Source organism: Tyto alba, unplaced genomic scaffold (genome assembly GCF_018691265.1).
Source record: "Tyto alba isolate M040663 unplaced genomic scaffold, T.alba_DEE_v4.0 Super-Scaffold_13, whole genome shotgun sequence".
Classification (NCBI taxonomy): Eukaryota; Metazoa; Chordata; class Aves; order Strigiformes; family Tytonidae; genus Tyto; species Tyto alba.
This window is the reverse complement of record NW_024881275.1, coordinates 48,497,398-48,523,936: the sequence shown is the minus strand read 5'-3', so window position 1 is coordinate 48,523,936 and position 26,539 is coordinate 48,497,398. Positions and strand designations below refer to the sequence as shown.

Genomic DNA, 26,539 nt, shown 5'->3' with positions numbered 1-26,539 from the left:
AAGTTATTCAAATAAAGCTTTGGACACTGAATATAAACCACTATTATTGAAGGACAAGGAAAAATTCCTCTCACTTCCCCCACCTCATTATTGGAAATGAAGAATATTCAAGGTGAAAATGACTATAATTTTTTATGAAAGCAAACGTGCCTTTAAAATATCCGAAATATGTTGCTGTGATTATTTAAAGCCTATTCCATTTGTAGGCTGGAGTAAGATAAGTATTTGTATAATTAAGCAACAGAGCACACAAACAAATTTTTGGCATATTATTTATTTACCACAAAGAACTCATGATTTAGTAGTTATAAAATTAACATAGGAGATATATATAAAGGAAAAATAATCAAATGCACCAGACAGTAGCCAGAATCTGGACTTGAAACTGCAAATTTCCTGTGCAACCCAGACAGCTGCCTTATTTTCCATGTGTCTAACCCCTACCTAAAAACTCTGACATTTTCTTGGATAGCTAGTTGAATGTTTATCTTTTCAGTGTTGGAAATGAACAAACCAAAACTATACTTTTACAAATGAAACTGTATGATACAGCTGACTTCTTCATTGTTCTGATCTAATTGTTAACTATCCACAACAACTTCATTACCTTCCTGCAAAGGGTTTTTTCTTTTGTCTTGAATACTGCTGGTTATCTATCCACTAGCCTTACTAAATAACTGGTTCTTTATTAAAAAAAAAAATAAAAATCAATATTCTCTTGAGAAATAAGCCATTATTTTGTGATTCTGGCCATGCATAGCATTTTATTTAAGTATAAGTGCCATTAAGTCTCCAAATGATTCTCGCTATAGTCACAAAGAGGATTTTTCTTTTATGTTCTGATAGTTTAGCATTATCATAGGCCTCTAAAGACTAAGAAAGTATTATAACACCAGTTAAAGAAGAGGAAGTGAGGAAGGTAGCCCTGGATCTCAAATTATATTTTTATAAAAAGGTACTGGAAAAGAGAGAGAAACGTAAGTTTTTGCAATCTACCATACCACTTTTGCTCTCAAGTGTTGTAATGTATTTAAAGTCTTCTTATTCTTTATAAAGACAATAAAGTGTGTTTTCCCCACACTCTTTCTGAAAGCACTCTGGTTAATGTATGTAGATGCAGCCCAAGGACTATGCATTATCTTCTACATATATTAATGATTGGACCAAAAAAGCAGGGAATAGATGAGGAAACTAAAATGCACGCTACAGTCAGCATGAACTGTCAGGGGAGATGAAAATTGTCAAGTATGACAGCATAGACTGACTGCTATTCCCTGACGGAAAAAGTATCCAAGCAGAGAATATCTGTACAGGTTTAGAGTCCAGCATATGTAGTCAACAGAACATAATTTAAGTAACAAATGAAACCAGCTTCTCTCCACTAAGTCCTTACTGCTTCAGAAACACACTGCTAGGCTCCTTTGAGATTACATACTATCTCTCTGAAAGTCTACTTAGGGTAGACTTAGGGTCTAAAAGGGAATTCATTTTAAGCCTTTCATCCTACCTCTAACAACTTAATTGGTGGGCAGGCAGGGAACCTGCAAATCAGAGTATGACAGTTTAATGTTTCACAATAAGGTCTGGAGAATTGTCACTAAATCACAACTGGCCACTTTCCCATGTCCAGGAGTGTTCTACTTCCTTTTTTTCCCTTGGTTTTATTCCAAATCTAAACAAAAACAGACTAGCTTCAAATTCTCCCCTCATCTTGATCAAACAAGGAAAGTAGTATTGAGGCTTATTCCAACCTTTTCCCTCTAATTCCTACATCAGCGGTCTCAATGAGGGAGTCTGGCAGACTAACTCCCTCTGCACCCATATCTACTATAGGATAGTAGTTCAAATCAAGAAAATGCTCCTTCCTTTTTAGAAAGCTAAGCAGTGATTTCAATGACAAGGAAAAATTACTACCCTCCTAAAGAAGTACAAAAACCACAAGATGATTTCAGCATTTTGCTTACAGAACCATCAGAAACTGCTTAGAAAACAGTCAATGACATACATACAATTTTACTAGATGGCATCAACTTGTACTTAGCTCTGACTACTACACACCTTGAATTAGCATCATTCTATCTGCAGTAAGCTCCACAAAGGGGTTGTTACCTGCAAGGGTGAGACTCCATTTTAATACTTCTAAACATGCTATTACATGCAAGACTTTTGGGAAGTCTCTCAGCAAACACAAGAAACTAACTCAGAATATGAGCCAAGCTTTCAGTTTAAGCTTATCCCTGACACTTACTATCACCATAATAAGGCAGAGCAGGGAAGCTTGCACTCATGTGGAACAAAATCCTCACTCATACACTTTATAAGCACTAAACTTCACACACTACTTGACATAAGCATTAAAATAATGGTAAGCTCTGTGAGCCCTACAGTTTTTAACAATAAAGAGTCTGAATAGCTGACTAAATAGCTACTCTGGGAAAGATTTAAGAGTCCTCATTTTTTTCCTTATTATAGCTCATTTGGAAACTCCCCTTACAGTCAGATGTTCCTGGTGTTTCTAGCATAAAAATTATATAGAACTACCTCATCTTCCAAGGCTTGCCAGCAAACCTTGCAGAAGAGATGCCAGACAGCAAATCAGGATATGCCATTCTCCATCATATCATGTCAGAACACGAAAGAAATAAAAATAGTATTAATTAAAAGCATATCCAAAACAAAAGCACACAGCCCTTCCTCCACAAAAAACCCAAAACCTAACTACTGAAGTCAAGTGCATTACTGATACACATTAACTGGCGAACAAATCATAGAATCATTTAGATGGGGTCAAAAGACCCTTGAGATCATAGAGTCCAATCATGAAAGCAACACTGCCAAGTCCCACTGAACTACATCCTTAAGCACCATCTACACAAATACCTCCAGGGATTACCTGGGCACTCTGTTCCAGTGCTTGAGAACCCTTTCAGTGAAGCACCTTTTCCTAATATCCAACCTAAACCTCCCCGAGCACAACTTGAGGCCCTTTCTTCTTGTCCTATCACTTGTTACTTTGGAAAAAGAGACCAACACTCACCTCACTACAGTCTCCTTTCAGGTGGTTGTAGAGAGCGGTAAGAACTCCCTCAGCCTCCTCTCCCCCAGATTAAACAACTCATTGCATTTGCTGGTCCTCATAAGGTTTGTTTCCTAGACCCTTCACCAGCCTTTTATGCTCCTGTTTCAATGTTTTCCTGAAAGTATACTACTAATATCAAGGAAACAAATATAGTTAAATTTACCCCAATGACAACTGAGTGTTAACTTAAAACACAGAATGGTTAGGTGTCCCACAGAGAGATTATATTACTTCTGTTTATTTCTCCACAGATTCCTTATAGCAGGACAACCTACATAAGAGACAGGCAATAACAAACAACACGGACATAGCAAGGAACAAAAAGTCTTTGAGATGTCGAATGAAGTACAACTACACTGGACATTTCTGTTCCAATTCAGGTACAGAACAAAAGCTTATCAACTGTAAATTTTAGCACCTCTCTCCATCAAATGCTATAATTGTTTCAGTGCTAATTAGATGTTGAACAATATGAATTATCTCCTTGAGAAGTATCTGAAGCCTGCAGCTGATCAGCATGACTACTTACTCTATGGTAAAATACAGTACTTTTAAAGGTACAGATAGCACAAGCGAAGTAGAGGTGTGGATATGGAACTGGGGCTTTTGGAGGTTAGAGAGATGAGGATACTAGTAGAAAGTTAGAATCATGGGGCTTTGGTTTCAGTAGAGATAACAGTGATCAGGAGTTTGGTAGAAGGCACATACTCATGGGATGAGATCGACCTACCTATTAGATTTGTGTGTGCACCACTGCTGTACAGAATTTAAACACAGCAGATGCCATTTTTCCACATAATCTATCTTCCTCACTATTTGGAGAGCCCTGGATCACAGGCTTGTGCACTGCATACATAATTTCAGATCTTTATATATGATTTCTACCTGTACTGCTGGCAAGTTATTACAAGAAAAACAGACAAAAATACATAGATATTGATATAATTGTGAAAACTTTTCTCAAAGATACTTGATTATTAAGTAACATCTTTTTGACTTGTCATGTCAGAAAGGCTTAAAAAGAAGGGGAAAAAAAAAGTGTGTGTGCGGGGAATGAGTGGGATAGGCAGAGCATATTTAATAGCAATGCTTAAGTTCTGAAAATTAAAAAAAATATCAAGGATTTACTGGGTTAAGTCAACAGAGACGTGCCCGTTTCACCATTCAAAGATCTGGATAAACAATCTGAAAAATTCAGTAGACAAAAGGTTCAGAAATATTTTCATCACAAGTACATTACATTACAAAGCAAATGAGAAAAATTTTCACTACTGCTACAGAATAACATCAATTAACTTCTCACCACTGCAGTCTGGTACACAATGCAAAACAGTTACTAACAAAGCAGTAAAAGCATTTCCTTTCCTAGTTAGTAAACATGAGTTCATATTACCGACTCTTCCTCAAATGGATGGAGGAACCATTCCCACTTCTCCAGTGAACAGGTTTCGGGGTGGTTCTGTCCCATCAGTATTTCTACTTTTCAGCCATACTACCACGTATGATTAGAAGAAATACTTCACAGAAGCGGCTGAACGTCACCGCCCATGGACAAGCCACAGCTCCACAGCTGCGACCGCCCTGCTACCTCAGACCAACGTACACACACGTCCCTCACACACCGCCCCGCGCCTCCCCCCCCAGCCTTCGCTCAGCGCGCAGAGGAAGCACGATGATACAACGCAGGCGTACAAAGAGCTCTACCCCCGCACGCTGTAGTCCACGAACGCTTCATATCCCGGCAATGCCCGGGTTGCGCTCAGGCACAGTTGCAGTCGAGGTTTGTGGCCGCCTGGAAGGTAGACAGGAACGTGCAGCAGGGGTTGGTGCTGGGATCGCTCTCCATAGTTCGTGCTTGCGTCGCCCCAGTAGTGAGACGAGCTGACTGCTCTACCTGCGTGTCTCAAGACTCTTTCTTTCTACGGAGTCGGTCTTGGCAGATGCGCTCGACACACAACTAACTCATTCGCGGTAGGGAGAGAGGTTAAACCAATCTCGGAGTAGAGGCTTGTTCTGTTTCGATTTTCAGTCGATAATGCGTCACTGATGAACAAAGCATACAAAGATACGGCCGAGGACATGCGTGCGTACGCAGCTGCCAGGACCCGAACATGCAGTAACCTCCGCCCGGAAGGGGCTTGCGACGTCAGTATTGAGAGGTCTGCGCATGCGTCGGTGTGGTGATGCGGTATTGTCGCGTTCCCGACTCGCCGGAGTCCTAACCGTCTTTCCGGACTAATCCGACTCTTTAGGCTGCTAGCGGCCGTTGCGGTCATGGGGAAGCTGAACGTGGTGATGCTTCGGTACCTCTCCAGGGAGCATTTCCGAGTCCTCACAGCGGTGAGCCGGTGGGGAGACCTAGCTGGGGTGACAGGCGAGTCGCGGTAGGAGAGAAGGCCTGCCTAGCCTAGCGCAGCCGGGAGCATGGAGTTCCACGTGGGCAGTTAGCTAACCGGGGTCAGGCATATTCCGTGCAGGGATGGTACACAGGATTGGTTGTGTCGTAAACGGCAGCGGAAGAAAGGCTGCCGGGGAATGGGACCTGATTTTATTCTCGCTCCCTGCCGTAGGGTCCGATATTGATCGTTTCTTGTTGGGGAGGGCCCAGGTCATGCCGTGCTATCGTTCAGCCGGCCGCCTCGAAGGCATCGTTAACGGCAGGGCGGTCGTTGGGTTTGCACAGGTGGTGGCTACCCAGTCAGGTACTGTCATCAGTTTCTTCAGATGTGCTGCTTGCTTTTTGGCCCCCTTGGCTAACGAAGAGTTAGCAAAAGTTTAACAGCACGTGGAATGCTGCTTTGGCTAGTCGCATGCTAAGCACAGGCTGCACCAGTTAGCCTTTCTGACTGTATTTACAGTACTTATAGGAGGAGTACTAGTAGAAAGACAAATGAAGCCATGGCTGTATAAGTATTAAAAAAGAGGCTAATTTCAGAAATGTAGAACAGCTCCTTCATCTGATCCTGAGACTGAAATCTAATCAGCCGTTCATCTTCTGGCCAGTCCTATAGAAGTTTCAAGGCTGATTTATACAAAGGATATCGGGAGCAGTGATGTATATTAGAAAGTGTGGTTAGGTCATAAAAAAAAAACATCCATGAGAAGTGATTTTAGTCTTAGTCTCAGGTAGGGTCTGATATTACTTCATTGTTGAACACAGGTGCTAATAAATTTATTTTTATTTACCCTTTTAGGTTGAAATGGGCATGAAGAACCATGAAATAGTTCCTGCTAGCTTAATTGCTTCCATTGCCAGCCTTAAACACGGTGGCTGTAATAAAATTTTGAGAGAGTTGGTGAAGCACAAACTTCTAGCTTATGAACGATCTAAAAGTGAGTTTGAATTTTGTGTTGGGCTCCCTCTCTCATTCTGTCTCAGATGCCTCACAATGGTACTCGGAAAAGTACCACAGCTTGGCACATGTGAGCATCCAGAGCATTTGATAGCCTTACTTTCACTAGGACCTACCCTGAGAATATGGATTTGTGCAGTACCAGATGTAGCTAGCTGCTGAGCTGTGTGTGCCTATAAAAACAACAGGCAGAAAAGAGATGAATGGTTAACTTTCTTTTTTGCTCAGTCACTGAAGTCATGAGAAATGAAAGAATCATCAGTTAAGGCAACATTCAAATCCATACAGGAATCAACCCAGATGAGTTACAGTCTTATCGTACATAAATTGGAGCAGACTGCAAAAGTCTTGTGCACTACAGAGCACCTCAGAAACAGCCACTAAAGTAGTTTATTCTCTGTCATGTGACGGGTAGTAGTTGTGCAGGCCTTTTCACTTTTCCTTCAGCCTTTTGGTTGTATCTGGCTTTGCAAAGGTACTGTAGGAGCCTACAGGAAATTCCTGTCTTTTTTATCCCAGTTCTTCAAAGCATTAACCGTTCCTACAGACCATCACAACAATCCCAGATCCCTGCTCTGTTTCCTGTATATGTATCTTCCAAAATGGTCCTTTTGATTTTTCCAGCCTATTTAAAGTACTGCCTTTGCCTCTATATGGAAAGGGGCTGACATGTCAGTCTGTTGCTCAGTTGTCAAGTAGGAGTTGAAACATCTTTACCATTCTGTCAAATTGGGTTGATACTAGCCAACAGGTGAAATATTACTTGATTGTTGTGTACTGTAAGCTGAAACGACTAAATTGAGATTTATTTTAAATGTGATGTATACATAATGAGGAATGAAATGTTTTGTATTTTATTCTTACCTAGCCGTCCAGGGTTATCGATTAACTAATGCAGGATATGATTACCTTGCTTTGAAAACTCTGTCTTCCCGACAAGTTGTAAATTCTGTTGGAAACCAGATGGGTGTTGGCAAAGAATCAGGTAATTAAAAAAAAAAAAATATTTAAGCAAACATAACTGTAATGTTGCAGATGTTTTGCCAGAAACTAAGTAAGTTTTTCTCTGGATGGTCACATCAGTTAATCTGTCAGACACCAAGATTTGTGGGTCACTTGTTGAAATGCTACATGAGACTTCTGGCTGCGTTTAAGTATTTCTTCACAAGAGTGCCACTCCACTGACTTTTTTTTCTGTTTATTGTTTCATCACTTAAAAAGATACTTTGCAGGCAGATGCTGTTTGTCGCCAGTTTTGAACCATTCTAGCAAAAAGATAATTTTTTTTATCCCACTTAAATATAAGTTAGTAAAGGAAAATAGGCACAAAACTATTAGCGTATTATCTTGGTTCCTCTTATGTTCATATAGATTGTAATGTGACACATCATGTAACTTGTGTAAATGAAGAATGAGAAGGAGATTATTGGGGACAAAGAGTAGAAATGAAACATATGCTAAGAAAAAGGCTCCTCTAGAGCATGATTAAGAACACCAGAATCTGCCCTAGATTTGTCTCAAAGATAGCTTTTATTTGTTCTTTGCTACGCAGATATCATGGGGATGTTAACCTGAATATAAGAACTTTAAGATCTTCGATTCTGAAAAGTGTTTCAGATCACATCAGTATTTCCTCTCAAGCAGTACCATGATCTCTTGAAAAATAATTTCTTGTTGTTCAGATCTCTTAATATACAATATATAAATGTAGCAGTTACTACTAACTGTAGGAGAACTTGCCATGACAGAAATAACATTTTTGAGAAGTGAAGTAACAAACTTACCACTGCACTTTTTCATCAGATACTAGCTTGCTAGATATCATTTATTTCCTAGATCTGTGCCATTATGTGTCTTCTAGATATTTATATTGTTGCAAATGAAGAGGAGCAACGGTTTGCATTGAAATTACATAGGCTTGGAAGAACTTCCTTTCGCAGTCTGAAAAATAAGCGCGACTACCACAAGCACAGACATAAAATGTCATGGCTGTATTTATCCCGGCTAGCAGCAATGAAGGAGTTTGCCTATATGAAGGTACGTGGCCATTCACACAATATCAGCAATGGTGTAATAGACAGGAAGGTACTTTTCAGACTGTCTTTTGACCAGTTTGTATTTGCAGTACTGGTGTAGGATTTACACTTCCTCCCTCCCCACCCCCAGTGGACTTAAAAGTATAAGTGTCAGAGAATTTCAGTGCTATATGTTTTGTATACTTTCCAATGACAAAATGAAGCTTTGCCATGAAAGTCATGTGGAACCAGAAGCAGGTATCGTGAGAGAATTTCAAATTAATGTTGTTATTTATGGATAGGTAATTTATATATCACCAGTTCTCCTGATTTTCCTTTACAATTTATTGCATAAGCTTGCAAAAACACATTAAAAAGTAAGGACATTTACAATTACTTGTCAGAATTATTCTTTTGTTGTTGTTATTCAGCTGTCATTTTTTTAAAATTAATTTACTTATTTTTTAATTCACCATTTTTTCAGTTGCTGCTGTGCTATTGAAGAAAATATTTCAGTCCAGACTGGTGTTCTAATCTGAAAAGGCACACTTTATACTGTGGGAAGAGGTTTTGTTTCCAAGCATATATTGCTACTCTCAGAGTTCCAGATTCTTTGACCTATTCTAAAAAAATGCAGATCTTATATAGTGATTGAAAGTTAGTAGTGGAAAACTATTTATAAAAAAATTAGTTTCCCTTCTCATTTCGTGCTATTCAACAGTACTATGTACATTAAATATTATTTTCTTGTTTCTCTTAAAAAACCTTGATAGGTTCTACCAGTGGCCTTCACAGAAACAGCGGGAACTATTGCTGTCATTTAGATCCTCTATGTTGGTCAAGTTGGTCCAGTTGGTAAAGCAGTATGTGGTCAGAACTTGTAGGAATATAATCCTGGGGGTCAGTTTCCCTCAAAAGAGAGTTGGGGAGGATTAATTGTGTGCTGAAAAGTGATAATAGTGTAATACTTAAGTAACAAAGGCTGTATTTATGTTGCTTTAACTTAGAACTCTGTCTTAGAAAAATTCCCTAATAACAAGAGAATGAGTGAAAAGGGAATGAACTCATGAAAAAGTCGAGTTGATCAAGTGAATGACTAGATTTGCATTAGAAAAGGTAAACAGGAGAGCTTCTTTCATGTGGTGTAATACTGGCTGTTAGTATTTATAAATGAACCGCAAGTGAGCATAGATTAACTAGTCAGGCAGAACTGTACTGGCAGCAGTTTAGTGTGGAATTTTTTTCTAATGCTAATTCACCCTATTCCCAGTTATCTGCTATTGATTACTTGGGCTAACACACCAGATAGGATTCTGTCATTTCCATTCTGTTGTGGTTTTCTTCCAGCTGCATGATAATTAAACTGTAGACAACATATCAGTGCACATAGTATCTAAACTTATGAATTCTATTTGTGTTTACAATGAAAGTTCAAGTGGCTGTTATGCTGTCTTCCTTCTTAAACACAGTATTTGATGTTTCCTGTTCGCATTTGAGTCATTTATGCTGCTTCAACAATAATATTTATTGCTCATCTTAGACAGGAGTTTGTCAATATACATAATGTTTTCTTAAATACTTAATTTTAATTTTTCAATGTGTTGTCTTTTTCCAGGCTTTGCATGACAGAAAATTTCCTGTTCCAAAACCTGTAGACTACAACAGGCATGCAGTTGTTATGGAACTTATTGATGGCTATCCTTTGTAAGTACTGAAGCTCAAATTCTCTCTTACAGAAACACTAGCAATCTTAGGTGCAGTAAGGTAACAGGGTCAGGGTTTTTCCTTGTCATCTGACTGAATTCTGACTTCTCCATGCTGAATAACGCTTTCTGGCCCACACTCACTAGCATTTTACTTAGTTACAGTCTTGCTTCTCTTACCTCTTTATTCAGAGGAATTGTTTTTTTGTCAGTCCAAAGAAACTGGTGAGATAGACTAATTTTTAAAGTAAGGAATACATCAAAAGAGCTGTGTGACACAACTTAGTACTGCAGCTGTTTTCTACACAGAAATCATATGTTCTCTGTGTTACTGGATATTTATGATATTGACTATAATATCCTTCATGTTCTGAGCTCCAGTTCATGATCCTTGCTGTGGTAATTCAGGTAAGGTTATAGCTCACTGTTTTAGAACTTCAGCTCTGTTTACACAGAATACCATGTATAATCTGGTTTTGCTTCTTCAAGGAGGTTTACTTTGCTTGAGCTGTTCAATGTCTAGAAGCATTAAATATCATCAAAGTTTGTACATGAAGGGATGGTTTGTTTTTTTTTTTTTTGTAGAGCAGAATGCAAAGGGCCTGTATACTCAATACAATGTAGAATAACCTAGGTGGTTATTGAAAAGTGTAGTGTTTAGTTCTAGAACAAACCGGTCCATGCTTTTGTGTAATAATCAAGCTTTAAAGCGGGCAGTTTAATCAGAAGGGAATTAATCCCAAAGTATATCACTTTAAGAGTAACATGGAAGAGACTTCATTATATTCTGTCTCACGATTTTTACTTGTTCCACATCCATCATGTACATGGAATATTTCAAGTTCCATGTGAACATTTGCAGTGGAAGTTTACCGTGCTGTCTCTGTTCTGTGATTCTAATCTGAAGGAGATAAATAGTGGATGAGAATTATTTCAAATATGCAAAGATCAAAGACTCTCCAAATAGTTGAGGTTGGACCTCTGGCAGTAATCTGGTCCAAACACCCTGCTAGAGAGCCACCCAGAACCTGTTGCCAGTTTTTCTATTGTCCATTGCCTGAGTTGAAAAACTGGTGTGGAGTTGGTGACTTATGGTAAACAGTTGTAACGCTGTCTTTGACAAGTACAGGGTTATCCACATTTCCTGCCAAATTTGACTTAGTTTTTCCTAGCCTGCCTACTTCATTTCACATCTCATAGAATGGTTAAGGTGGGAAGGACCTTCAGAGGTCACTTGATCCATCCTTCTGCTTGAGCAGGGCCATGCAGAGCTGGTTGTCCAGGACCGTGTCCAGATGATTTTTTTAGTATCTCTGAGGAGGAAGACTCCACAGCTTCTTGGGGCAACCTGTGCCAGTGGTTGGTCACCCTCACAGTAGAAAAAGTGTTCAGACAGTGGAAAAATATTCAGACCGACCCTTGTGTGTTTCAGTTTGTGCCCCTTGGCTCTTGTCCTGTTACTGGGCATCAAATTAAAAAGCTTGGTTCTATCCCCCGAGAGCTCTCCCTTCATGTATCTGTATACATTGATGAGACCCCCGTGAGGCTTCACTTCTTGAGACTGAACAGTGCCAGCTTGCAGCCTTTTCACATAGCAGAGATGCTCCTGTCTCTTCATTATTTATGTAGCCCTTTGCTGGACTCTCTCCAGTGTGTCCATGTGCCTCGTAGTGGGGGGGCCAGAACTAGACAGTATTGCAGGTGTGCACTCACCAGTGTTGAACAAAGGGGAAGTATCACCTCCCTCAACCTACTGGCAGTGCTTTGCCTAACACGGCTGAGGATACCATTAGCCATCTTTACAGCAAGGGCACATTACTGGTTCATATCGAACTTGATATCCACCAGGACACCCAGGTTCTTTTCTGCCAAACTGCTTTCCACGTGAGTGACACCCAGTGTATACTGGTGTTTGAGGCTGTTCCTCCCCATGTTCAGGAGTTTGCAGTGCCCACTGAACTTACTGAGATCTGTGCTGGCCCATTTCTTCAGGCTATTGAGGTCCCTCTGGTTGGCAGCATGACCCTCTGGTGTATCAGGCACTCCCAGTTTGGTGTTGTCTGCAAACTCTTCCCCATCATCCAGCTCATTAATGAGGATGTTAAAAATACTGGAACCACTTTTGTCTGCTGGTATACACTGCTAGTCACTGGCTCCAACAGACTTTGTACCCAGCCATTCAGACAGTTTTCAGTCCACCTCACTGCACATTCAGACCATACATCAACAGCTTCTTTATGAGAGTCTTGCAGGAGACAGTGTCAAAGCCTTGCTGAATCCACATAGGTAATACTCACTGCTGTCCCCAAATCTGGCAGGACAGTCATTTCATCATGGAATTTTACTGAGCTGGTCAAGCATGATTTCCCCATGGTGATGTTGAGTACTCCAAATGATTGTCATGCACATTAAGGACAAGAAAGTGGTTTCCAGGATTAGCAGCTCCATCACCTTCCCCTGCCTCAAGGTGAGGCTGACCAGCCTATAGTTTCCTGGGTCCTTCTTCTTGCCCTTCTTGAAGATGGGAGTGATATTTGCCTTTCTCCAGTCTTCAGGTACTTCTTCCAGTCACCGTGATTGATGAACGATTATCAAGAGTGGCCTTACAATGACATCTGCCAGCTTCCTCAGTGCTCAGGGGTACACCCCATCAGAGTCCCTGGACTTACATATGTCTAGTTTGCTTAAGTATTCCCTGAGCTGATGCTCTTCCACCAAGGGTACATCTTGGTCCAACCCTTCCCTTTAATTGCTGAAACCTGAGATTGCTGTCTTTGAAGATATCCGTTAACATGACTTCCAAATTCAAAGAGCAAGTGGGACATTTTGTGATGCAGACATGTGGCTATGAGAAGTGTCACCAGTTAATTTTTGTACAAATATGAAAGTATTGAATAGGAGCCTGTTACAGAGTTGCTAAACTTCCATTGTTTGTTCTTTGTATTGTACAAATGATCCATTCTTATAATACTGTAGTGCTGCATTTGTACTAAAATATTTCACATGTTAACTGTAAATGCTGACCGCTTGACAGTTTATGCTAGAATAAGATCTGTCTTTTTAGTTGTTTTTTTTTCTAAAGACAGATGATTTGTATTATGCCACTTAAGGTACTTTGGTTTCACAGGTATCTGTTTAGGAATGCTTTAAGCTTTTTTCTTTTTTTTTTTTTTTTTTTTTCCTAAATTAGTCTGTAAAATGTTTTTGTAAAAGTAAAGGTCATGAAGCATTTGAAGTTGAATACAGGAAGACCTAGTTCCTACTGAGACCATAAGATTACCTAAAACAAAGAGACATAAAAATTATGGATCCATTATTTACATAGTGCATTGTGACAGTAGTGCCTGATGGGAGACAATGAGCATAAGTTGAAATGAGATTTAACCTGGATATAAGGAGACTTTTTCTCCCATTGAGAACAGTTAGGCAGTGACACAGGGTGCTTGGGGAGGTTGCACAATCTCTCTACATCCTTGGAATTTTTCAAGCCCCAACCAGACAAAGCCGTGAGCAATCTGATCTGATCTCAGAGTTGACTTAGATTTGAGGAGGATATTGGACTAGAGGGCCCTTTTAAACTTGAATTACCATGGCATTCTGTCAGTTGTATTTCATATATTTTGTCTCTGTTTTTAAATTAAATCTTTCAAGGTTCAGAATATTTTATTTTATTTAACTTGCCAGGTGCCAGGTGCACCAGATGGAAGATCCTGCCTCTGTCTACAGTGAATTAATGGATCTGATTGTTAAACTTGCCAATCACGGTTTGATTCATGGTGATTTCAATGAATTTAATCTCATACTGGATAATGATGACCATGTCACTATGATTGATTTCCCTCAGATGATATCAACATCACATGCAAATGCTGAATGGTAGGTTCAAATCTAAACAGGTTTTCAAAGTAAATCCGTAAGTGCTTGTGACTTGTTCCCATAAGCCTGTTTCTTATTCTTTTTCTACCATCGTTGACATGCAGTCTAAAAAATGTTCCAAACATAGTTTGGTTTATGAATTAGTAGAAGTGTCTCTTTAGGATAAATATGTGAAGATTTGCTTTTCAGAGAGAATTATGTTGTTCAGTTAAGAAGTGCTTAACTGAAGCATTTCTGTTAATGAAAGAAAACCACATGCAATTTGTCTCCCTAGCCTTTTGTCTTGGGATCATTAATAGAAGTAATTTTCAAATAAAATCAGTGAAAGACAAGAAGTGTAGGGTAAAAGTTTGTCATTGCAGTAGACTTCATTACCTTGATTTTGTGTTTGTACAATTCTGTGGTTTTTTACAGGTATTTTGACAGAGATGTTAACTGTGTTAAAGAGTTCTTTAAGAAACGCTTCAACTATGAGAGTGAGCTTTTCCCAGCATTCAAAGACATCAGGTAGAAATTGCCAGATGAATCTGAGTTCTATTTATAGTACCTTCGTTGGTTTTGTGAGAAAAATGGGTGCCTGTGAGGGGTACTTGTAGGCAAACTAAAAAAATTAGGCCCAACTATGCAATTTTAAATGATGTTTTTATCATTCCTACTGTGTTTTCTTCAACCAAAGTTACTGTAAGTGGTTTCCAAAAGCTAAAGTATGCTTTAAAATCCACTGCAGCCTTGTTTGTCTTTCCTCTTGCGGCTAAGGAGGAGAGATCTGAAAAGCTTGATCCAAATGGTAAATATCTAGGAAATGTTAACAGTGATGAAGAATCAGTTTTGTCCACTTCTCAAAGCCTATTTGACAGTTCTAGTATATTGAGGATTAATTTGGCTTTCAGTTTTAAATTTATTTTTATAATGTTAGTAAATATGATGACTGCATCTTCAAACATTATTATGTTCAAAGTTTTCTTCCTAATGTATTTTGTCCGTTTTGAAAAGTAAAGTAATTTTTCATTTATTGTAGGACTGAAGCTGTTACAATGACAAGAATTTTATTTCATTCTGAACGCTCTTCCAAAGGGCTACTGCACTGGATTCAGTCTCTGTGTGTCAGTGTACCCTTTGTTCTTCTGTTTGCTTAAACATAATTTGAACTTAAAGCCAAATCGTATTTGTGCTAAAATAAAATAATTTCCTATAAATAAACAGGTAAATGCGGGTTATGGAGATAGAATCGTCTTCTACAGAAGTTTGCTTCTCTCTGGTCACATTCTGTTAGTACTTTACTTAAAGCTCAGGACTATCATACGGTGTCCTGTGTGTTTTCAACAGAGTATATCCTTTTTGTTAATAGGATGCATAATTATAGTCTATCTTGATTAATATTTATAATCCAAACTGTTGCGTATATGTAGTTTGATTTAGCATATTAAAAGAAAACACGCTTCTTTCACAGGAGAGAGTGTTCTCTTGATAGAGAGATTTCTGCCAGCAGCGGTACAAAGGAAATGCAGGAACATGGCGAACTGCTTTACCCACCAGGTTCTGGTGAGGATGAAAATGCAGAAGGGGTATCAGAATTTTTAGAAGATGCTGAGAATAAGTTCAACTTCTTTAGAAAAGAGAAAGAAAACAATGCAGACTTCATGTATGAAGTGGATGATATTTCTGAAAGCAGATCCTCTAATAACTTCATGTACAGCGATGAAGAGGTGGATGAAACTGAAAGCAGTGAAAATACACAAAGGCTGAATATGTTGAAGTTAAGTTCAGCCTTAGAAAAAGTTGAAGGGAAAGCTACACTTTGGAAGTCTGGTGAAGATGCAGAGAGTTCTGCAATTGTTTTTAAGAGCAAAAGCATAACCGAAAATGCTGCTGAAGTTGAAAATCAGACTGGTCAAGGAGGGTGCTGTAATGATAAGGAGAATGAAGACGAATGCCCTGATCTGGTTGACTTAACAGCTTTAAACGAGAAGTTCAGGCATTACAGGTAAAGATTGATACTCACTATCTAGGTGTGTGGTTCCTATCTTCCCCCCAACAAATATAAATCATTCAAGTAGCTTAAAAAGGAATGCTCTTCAGCTACTCTTGTTTAAATTGAAGACTAAAAATCCAATTTATTTTTAAAACATTGCAGTGAATATCTTTCCTACTGGTCTCATGATTGGTACTACATACATAATGCTTCATATACAATGTGTGACAGATCACTTGTCCAGCTGTGTAGTACTATCTAATGAGAGAACAGGTCTTCAATTTAATTCATAGACCAACCTATTTTCTGTGGTGGAATTTTTTTCCCTTTTTCATTATTTCAGTTAATATTGGTAGCTAAAGGTTCTTGATATTAAAATACTGCTTCTAACTAACTTTTATGAATAATTTTGTAATTTGAATGCTCTGTCTCAAAGCCAGATAACTGTTGCTCAGTCAGCTGAAGTTAGCAAGAACAAGCTCCTTGGAATGTATTATTGAAATACATGCTGTGTGATGTTCTAGCTTTTAATTTCTTTCCTGACATACTTAGAAATTACTGCTTACCTTTAGGCTAGCCTCTTCTACGTGAAATTGTAACTCTTGAGTTTGCCAACCCACCGTTTACCTGGATGCATGTACCAAGCTCATACTCACCCTTATGTGCTTTTACTTTTCAGTGAAATGACTTGTTAAAACAGTGTGCAGAATCTGAAATTTTTTTTTTTTGGTGTTCTGAAGCTTCTTTTCATATTCTTAGTATACATTTGGCTATTGTACCACAAATTCTTCCTTTCATAAAATGCCTGTTTTGAACAACTAGTGTTAATATTTAAAATGGAAATGTTTTGTAGTACTTGCATGTTCTGTTGGGAGTTTTCAGATTGTATCTCAAAAAGTTGACAGTAATAAAACATTGATTTATGTATTCTAGAAATGAAGAGAGTATCATTCACATTGCCGAGCACAGACCAAGGACTAAAAGTATCACATCCGTTAGAAGTGTTGGGAGCTGCTCAACCATTCCAGCAGTAAGTATTATTGTTATGCAATTATCTGGCTTACTGTCAGACCATATTAAATTGCACATAGCTGTTAGTACCTATCTGCAAAAATGTTCCCTAGCATTAGTTATCTTTAAAAAGACTGTTATTATGTGCTTCTCTGGTTTGCATTTCAATGCCTACAGAAAAACAGGACTGATAGTTCTGTAATTGTTTACAAGGAATGATTTTCAGCACTTTTCATGTACTGCTCTTTGTTCTTTCACCAAAGCTTGACCTCAGCACTAACAACTCTCATTTAACCAATAACAGGTTAATATATGTTAATACACTAACATATTCATTTCTGTTTCTAGCTACAATTAATTTTTTTATTTTAAAAGTGAATGCTTGAGTCAAGATTTAATTTGGCCTTTTTCACCTGTCTCTTAGAGATTTCTTCACACTCTTTTCTGAAACATTTATATGAACTCATTTCGATCGTTATTTCTTTGGCAGTATGAATTTGACTTTTTGCACTGTATAAATTGGAACATTTTCAGAGGAACTTTATGTTTTTTTCTTCAACCCCAGACTCTACACTAGTCAGTATGGCTACCTCTTTCACATTTTTTAAGAGTGCATTTTTGCTTTGAAGAAAGTCCAGTGTTCTTTATTAGTTATAAAGTATTCTTGTACAAAACATGAAGAAACTTCTTTTGGCTGACAGCTGATCCATGAGGTATTTTTTTAATTAGGTCAGACTACATACTTCCCATTGTAAATATGGGTACCTCTGTTCAGTCTCGTTTTCATTTGTAGTTAGGAGCAGATCTGAAAAATGTGGTTTGGGGAACATATTAGTGTAGTTTCAGCTCTTTCATGACAGGTACCAACAGTAAATAGGTACTTTTTCAATTAATGTCTTTTCAGAGCATTTCTGTTGCTTAGAGTATTAATTCTAGAAGTACTGTATCCAAAACCCCTAGTGCTGGCAAGAATTATTTCTCTTTTTTTTTAAGTTGGACTTGATCTTCCTAATTTACAGTCTTTTCAGTCTGCTACTTACTGCTTCAGTACATTTCAAACAAAGGCATTGCTACTGTCCTATTAAATGAAATGTTATTCTGTGAAGCAGCATTGTTTTATACAAGGTGCCTGTCAGTGGCTATAATATTCATGGAACGGTTGGCTGCTTTACTTTTTCATGTTTGGATTTATTATATTAAGATAATTACTTTAAAGATACACCAATGACCAATGAAGTTACATGTGTATGTAAATGTTAAAGAACAGCATGTTTGCATCTTGTCTAAGTGATTTTTTACAGAACTTCATGCACGGAGAAAAAAAAAATAACTTTGATCTTTGTTATCACAGTTCTTATTCTAGAGGATGGCATTGTGTCTTCTTAAGGAGACAAAGGATTAGGTTAAAACTGGGATGAAGTAAGCAAGACCCAGAGTGACCTGCCAGGAATTCCCTGGCTTCTGGTCCATGCAATCTTTTCTTTAACTTTCCTTTTTTTTTTTGTTTGCTAATATAAGCGTGCAGAATTTAAAAAACAAACAAACCCAAAAAACCCAAAAAAGCTCAGTGCTACTAGGACATATAGAAGAAATTACTTGAAATTGTAGTCCTGTACACCACCTGGTAGTAGTGGTGGTCACTGTGTAGCTATAGAAATCTTTTTCACTATTTGAAGGATGTCTGTTTATTCTGTGGGCAGATGTGTAAAATGTATTAAAAACATGTAAATGGCATGTACATACCTAATTTTCTGCTCTAAAAGAAATATAAAAGCACTTCAGTAGAAAAGCTCTCAGGAGATTCAGACACATGCAAACTTTATCTGTACCAATTTACCTTGCATACTCATGTGCTTTTATGCTGAGAATAATAATATTTCTGCCCATTGATGAATCTTGTTTTAAGCTTTTGAGTGTTAGAGCTAAAGAAATGATATTGTATAATGAGCTATTTGTAATACAAGAAAATAATTACAGAACTAAAAATGGTACTGCAGTAAGATCCACTGGGCTGCTTAAAGCTGATGCCTGCTATTGCTGCTAGCATTTATATGTTTATGCAGCTTGATTTTTTTTTTACTTCAGTTGTGATAGTCACAGCAATTCTTAAAGAACATAACTTACCAAAATTATGCTGTTTCCTGATTCACTTCTTACCAATTTGCTACTTCATATGCTATAGTGAAGATGAGTTGATTGTACAATCAACAAAGCACACAAGGCAACTAAAATGGGGGTGCGTAAAAAGGAAATGTAATTAGATGGATATTTTTCTTCTTGTCCAGTTATTTGGACATCAGCAGATCTTTTATTAAGGTCAGATTTATTCCTTGACACAATTTTTAAAGTTTCTTTATTAATTAGAATAAAAGTAAGACACTCCTTTGGGTTTTCCAACAAGATATGATTCTGTCATGATGAAATAGATGAAGATAATTTGATTTCTCTTTTTCTTCCAAGACAAGATATGCAAATATGTGCTCATTATCAGTGCAGCAGCTTGAGCTGGGATAATTTTCCAAATGACAAAATTACAGTCACAGTCTACTAAATTAGGGCTATATTTTTATTGTGGGTAGCTGTTGTCATCATAATGGAGAGTAGAATTCAGAGTGAAAACATAGGTGTAAATAACATGAAATTTCATAAAACTACTGCAGTTCTATGGAAAAACGCAGTCACTGTTGCTGCTTCAGTACTTCTGCTGTAGAGGCATAAGACAGTCCTGACCTTGTGAATCTTTATAATAGAAAAGTGCCTCATAAAAGGGGGAAACTGGCGGAGGAATTATAAGTCACTCCTGACTGCCCATCTCTTTTAGCTACTCTTTTGGTAAAGAGTTGTTGTTTTCCTTTAGAATCATATTCAGGTCTTTGTAATCCAAAGAGAAACCAGAGTGCTAAAAAAAAATAAGCACAAACCAAATTACTGCAGGACATGAAATGTTCTCTTGGTCTTTTTTTTTTTTTTTTTTTTTTTAACTTAAAAGACATTCTATGCTTGAAGATTTGATTAATATTATCAGCTTTTGCATTTTGTACAAGATACGTATTTTGCACCAGGAGGTGCTAGTCCTTTATGATCAAAATGCTGTTTATTAAAGCTAAAACGATCAGAAGAGAACAACATAAATACTCCCACACCCCCTTACGTACTGGGAGCCTTAAGTGTGTAGCATTGAACAGAACTCTTAACACAAATGCAGCACACCATGCAGTCCTTGTCCATTGCAGAGATTCTCTGTTTTCAGTTAATTGAGCTATTTTATGATTTTCTTACAAGGAAACAACACTGTTCATAATTTCTACAGTCAAGCCGAACTAATGTTCACATGAGAACTTCTTGATGCACTTTTACATAAAGGCAGGGCCACATAGGAGACCTAATTGCCAGTACCAATCACGAGCTGGTTTAGATTTTCTACTGCGAGCAGATTTGTGCAGCATAGCACAGGCCTGAAAACAACCCTGTACATGCAGCTTAGTGCAACACAGCACAGACCTGGGCTTGCTCATGTTAACTGTTGTGTAGATCACTAACTTCTTAAGGTACAGAGGTCTTCTGGTTAGGATTATGTATGTTCATGTTGGTACTGAAAATGTATTATTGATGTGCTGTGATTTAGTACTAAATTGTCGCGATCGACACAGACAAAATTACGGTCAAGACAGACAGATTCTTTGTTACAGCAAGTTAACAGCAAAGCCACAAACAAAAAGCCTTTATTTTCTCCTCCTTTGTTCCTTTATACTTTTTCTACAGGGTGTACAGATTTTCCGGACCGCCTACCGACACTCCACTTCATGTATGTGTTCATACATCGCATGTTCATGGTAATGAACCATGGCCCTTCCCAGGGCAGAGAAGTTAATATGCATAAGCTCATCACACAAGCATAATAATATAGAAAGTTCAAAAGTTCAGAATCCCAAGCTTTCTAGTATCTCTATCCACCTAAAACTAGTTCCAAGTACAAGGTTATCAGTTCTTCCAATGTGTCTCTTTTCTTATTGGTTCAGAGTTGTTATGCTCTCTTACTGCAGTCACTAAGCTTGCTCATCTTGCAGCGCCTCTTGTTCTTGTTTGCTCTCTCAGGGGTAGTTTGGAATCCTTTCAAGGTCAAAGCCGTTCCTTCCCAGGGGCCTCAGTCAAGCTGAGGTCCCCCACACTAAATGATCTTCAGAAAGTTCTGATATGAAATACTTGTTTATTTGTAGGAACTGGTGAAACAGAAGATAAAACGTCAACTGACCAAACATCAGAAGTCTGCTCTGAGGCAACGGCTACAAAAAGGAGAAGCAAATATTTATACTAAACAACGTCGAGAAAATATGCACAACATTAAGTCAAGCATGGATGCAGCTAGTTTCTGGGAGTAATTTATTAAAGCTCCCGTACAACATGAGAGAACTCATAATGTGTACAGTTGAAATAATTATGCTAATAATGCAGTCTCTTCTATACAACCAAATGTTTTTCTGGAAGTTAATAAATGTCATTCTGGTTCCTGTGATTTTTATTGGAAGAAAAGATTTTACAGTAACTGAAGAACACATCTTTACTTTTGGATTTTTCCTCAGCTAGGAAAACTTTACTGGAACAGATACAGAAGTATTCTGTACCAGCAAAGTACCTCTGATGTAGCTTACAGCTGCTACAACCAGCCTCCTGTCTGAAGGATATTACGTGTGTTTAATAGCAGTGTATTTCCATTTGTGCTTCAAGCTTTTGCCAGCACATCCATGTGTCTCTTTTGATTGGAGTGCCTCTTTAGACCCCTGAACAGCTCACAGGTCCTTTTCTCTTATATGTAAATAGTTCACTGGCATTTTAGTATACTTATTGTACATGGAAACTACATTCCAAAAAAAGAGATTAAAATTAGGTTAACTGTGGTATACTGAAGGCATGGACCCCAGCACTTGAGAGTACCGAAATCGTTTATTGAAACAAACAGTGTGATTATATGCTTTCCAGAGAAGAGGAGGCCCCTTCTTTCCCCCAGTGATGTCCTGTTCCCATAGAAAAATAGAATTAAGAGTCCTTTGCAGCTGGCATCCAAAACCCTGAGCCAAGTCCTTATGTTCTGAATGAGGTGGTTTTTGTTCCCAGGACTTGCTCAATTGGTTCTGTTTCACAGGTGCTAATCTGTGCACATCGCTTTAACCCGTAGTTGTCCTTTGTTTTTCTTGGTTTTGTTTTTTTTTTTTTTTTTTTTTTTTTACTGCAAAGTCTCATGCCACCAATTCCTCTGCAGTCAACATGTTTTTCATCTTGCACAATTAACCTAATGCATCACAAGTTTAATTTTGCTTTCTTTTTCAGTTTTCACTTGTCATTAATATCAAAGTTGTGTTCCTGTTATATAATTGAAAGAGAAGCATACTTTCTAGTTAATTCACTATTTAAATAGGAGTCCACGTGCTACTTCCATGGTAATGAGTTTGGAAGAGCTTTACATCTTTTTTTCCTTATATTTTCAGTCTCCCCTAGAATTTGAGAGTCTTGGAGCAAGGGAGTCTCTTTGTTCATTTGGCAGAAACCAGAATGATCTTTGCTTCAGCACATCATCAATATTCTGATTGTTATAAATTGAGACCACAATGGATCATAATCCAATTATAATTTTATTAATTATAGCAAGTAGAATATGAGCAAAGACAGCGCTGGACGGCAGGGGAGTCTGCGGTCCGCCAACTGCCGTACTGATCAGTTCAAACAGTTCCTTTTTATACATTTTTACATTCGTGGTTGTCTTTGATCAGTACCCCTTCTGCTTGCACAAGTATCTGGTTTGTGTAAGCAATTGCGGTTATCTTGTCTCACGCGGTCATCTTGTCTCACAGGTTATCTTGTCTCACACAAGCGGTGTCTGGCAGCTATTTGCATAAGCAGTTTTTCTGTCTTTTGCCGCCTAACCTTTACATTGAGCTTAACATAAATTTCAATAAACAATACCCTTAGTTCATAGTTTCTTACAATCCCCCCTTTTTCTTTTATCCTATTATTGTTTATTAGATGCTACTTTCATTTTCGTCACTGCAAACAAACTTTTTTCCACAATTCCAACATTTATCATAACACTCTCAAGATAATACCTTACAATTACAATCATAGTTTTCACGTGGCATAACGCATTCACAACAATCTTTTCCACCAGGAAGCTCCTAATAGATCATCCCACCATTCTGAGTCTAACATTGAGGGTGTTTTCAGAGCACCATAGGTAAAACAGCTCTTATTCTATCTGCTATGTGCAGTTGTCGCCTTAATGTTTTTGCCGTGTGTTATTTATTCCTTGCTTTGTTCAGTTAATCCAACAAGTTGTGACCAACATGCAATTTGCTACTACTGTTTCACCTGTTGGTGTTAAGCAAATTCGAGCTGTGTGCCGAACTGCACAGTCAACCGTACTATCAGACACTCTGTAAACAATAATCAACAATTTATTAGCAAACAAGAACCTGAAATAATTAACTGTATAACAATCCAGCAAAGTCCCACGCGACACAATCAGAAAAAGTAAGAACCAAAGATATCAGCACTGTCCTTTGGATATTGTCCTTCGATGTCTTGTTACCCTTACTCACGGGGCGATAGCGATAGAAAGATAGAAAGAGTCCAAGAACAACAGTCACACGCCGCGCGGTAACTCCTCTGATCAATAACATTTTCTTCTTTGAACTATAAGTCTGTTTCCATCACCTCATCAAGGTTTCGAGGGCGTCTTAGTTGTCTTCGTGATCTTGGAGGATTGGGGGGAGGAGGTGATCTCCGACACCAGCCACGAGACATTCCCTCGCATACCGCGATGGCAACGACAGTCACCACCAATATAATGAAAAATCCTAACAGCAGGGCGGCGCACACAGGATCGTCCCCTACTCCCATCTTCCCAAGATTGCAATCCAGCGGGATCAGTAAGATTAGTGGGATAGTCCAGCCCCAGGCTAGCGGCTTGACCGAGGAAGGTCCAAGTGCGCAATGAGCGGAAGTTTCTCTTCCACCCAGAATGCCTGTGCTGCCTAGATCTGGGCGGGCCTGGCAGTTGTTTTTGCCATCCGGGTATAGCTGAACTTTCGAGACCCTCCAGCAACACATGCGCTTTGGACTGGGGGCGTGGAAATCCATTTTCCTGCTGCATATGTGGACCCTGACTCCTGATCCCTACAGACCAGGCAGGTTCGCCACTCGTGCTCTCACTCTTGTACCTCCGATACCGCGAAAACAATGGAGCGTGCTTATGCATGGGCAGCAATTTATTGTGCAGCCTTGATGTTGGTAGCCCTCACTTTGTTTGCCTTTTTACTACATATCTTTTGCCCTTGTAAATGTTCCTCTTTCAAGTACCCATGTAGTTGTATCTGCTTATGTAAACCACCATCTCCTTTGGTTAACCATGTTGAAAATTCTGTTATAGGTCTTTTCGGCGGTTTTGGTACTGGCTGTTTTACTTCTGTCACATCTTTTACTTGGATTCTCTTCTTCCCACTAAAATATCTCCATCCACCCTTCTGTCTTTGGGAAAGCAAAGCCACTCTGATGTTGGACATAACAGTAAAGCACTTGCTGCACAAATTTGCCACTATTAAAGCAAACCATACCAGGATGATTAGCAGAGGTCCGGTATAACATATACTCCCACCTCTCATGCCTATGGGGTTGCAGCCCACAGCTGAGAAAAAGGTCTTCTTGGTGGCGAGCACAGAGGTTAACCCGGTCTTGCCCTCTACTGTTTAACAAATCCGTGTGTTAAGAGTTAGTCAATTCAAGTGCAGCTCCTTTGTAGCCACTTCCTTTGTTTCTAAGCAAAGCAAAATTTTGGCACTTTCCGATAGTGTCCTCCCATCAACTCTCAGGGACATCACAAATTCTGGGGACTAACCTCTTTTTCTCCGTAAATCAAGGTTACAGTTCATGCCCCTTCCCTATACAGTTATAAGACAATTTTCTCCATCTGCAAGAAATACCACATCCGGTAACACATTTCACATTCACACAAAACCCACGCTTCATGACATCCATACATACACTCGAGACAAGGTATTACCCAATTAGGTTGATTTTCTAGCAATGCCTAATTGACTCCAAAATGCTCATAATCTCACATGTCTGTCAGTTAATGCTCGGTAAACGCCAGCTTTTCCCTGACAGTTTTTTGTTTGGTTTTGTCTGGTTTTTTTGTTTTTGTTTCCTTATACAGCAAGTAAGTAAATGAATAAGTAAATTTTCACAGTGTTACCTCTGAACCCAGTCAAAAACCCAGTCAAACCACTGGTTAAGAGTCATTCAATCCCCTCCTGATGAATTTACTTAGTCCTTTGAGGGTGACTTGTAGTTGGTCAGTTGATGGTACCACAGTCCACTCCTGAGGCTTTTCCACCGGTCCTTTTCCTCAGGAGGCAAGAGTCCACCCCTTTTCTTTTGTTCGGATCGCTGTCTCGGTGGTCAGCAGCACCTGAAATGGACCTTCCCACTCGGGAGTTAATGATTAATCTTTCCACACTTTTATCAATACCCAATCACCTGGTTTTACATTGTGGATATTAAAAGCCAATGGTGGTATTTGAGGCAGAAGTCCTTTCTTTCTTAGTTTCATTAAAGTGTTACCAATTCTTATTACATACTTTCTTACATACTGATCTCCTACTTCAGGGATGACAATATCCCTGTCATTACTCATACATAGTAATCCAAACATCATTTCATAGGGAGAAATTCCCAGGTCTGTTCGTGGCTGAGTATTGATCCTTAATAAGGCCAACGGCAGGCATTTAATCCAAGACATCTGAGTCTCAATCATTAACTTAGTCAAGGTTTGTTTTGAAGTTTGATTCATTCTTTCTCCTCTTCCAGAACTCCGAGGATGCCATGAGGTGTGCCATGCCCATTCGATCCCTAAGGCTTCAGATAGCTGTTGTATAATTTTTAAAATGAAATGTGTTCCTCCGCCCAAGTCTATTCTTTCTATTAATCCATATCTGGGGATAATGTTTTCCAGTAACACCTTGGATACCATGCTTGCCATTGCCCTTGGTGTGGGGGATTGCTTCCACCCAATGAGTTAAGTGAGCCACTAATACCAACAAATACTTTCACCCTTGTATTTAAGGTAGCTCTGTTAAGTCTACCTGGAGGCTTTGTATGGCTAGCTCCTGTTCCGCAGCCACCTTTTTTTTTTTTTTTTTTTTTTTTTTACCTTTTTGTTCACTTTTTAACAAATTAAACATCGATCAACTAGTTGTTTAGCTACCGTATATATTCCTATACACCCATATTGTCTAAGAAAATGATCACAAAGTGATTGCGTTCCCCAATGTATTTTCTAATGTATTAATGACAGAATTTCTCATGATCTGAATTTCTCATGATCTTGTTTTGTTTAACATCTGCCTTCCATCTGCTAAAGTCCATTTTCCTTCTGAATCTTTTCCCCCCTTATTTTTAAGTATATCCTTTTCTTGTTCTGTGAAATTTGGGGCTAAATTCTCATAATCCCCTGGTATTATTACCAATAAAACTACCAATGA

The 26,539-nt window shown here is 38.6% G+C and overlaps 1 protein-coding gene across 3 annotated transcripts; it reads left to right on the top strand.

The window, feature by feature from the left end:
* The first annotated feature begins 5,239 nt into the window (after positions 1-5,239).
* RIOK2 (RIO kinase 2) lies at positions 5,240-21,522 on the top strand. Of its 3 annotated transcripts, XM_032988342.1 has the most exons (11): positions 5,240-5,419; positions 5,650-5,781; positions 6,274-6,412; positions 7,301-7,417; positions 8,294-8,469; positions 10,063-10,151; positions 13,835-14,026; positions 14,441-14,533; positions 15,477-16,010; positions 16,932-17,028; positions 21,227-21,522. In XM_032988342.1, the coding sequence occupies exons 1-11, from the start codon at positions 5,354-5,356 to the stop codon at positions 21,386-21,388; spliced, it is 1,797 nt and encodes a 598-aa protein (XP_032844233.1). In that variant the 5' UTR covers positions 5,240-5,353; the 3' UTR covers positions 21,389-21,522. The 3 variants fall into 3 exon arrangements, with proteins under 3 accessions (XP_032844233.1, XP_032844235.1, XP_032844234.1); XM_032988344.1 differs by lacking the exon at positions 5,650-5,781; XM_032988343.1 differs by lacking the exon at positions 7,301-7,417.
* Positions 21,523-26,539: the final 5,017 nt, after the last annotated feature.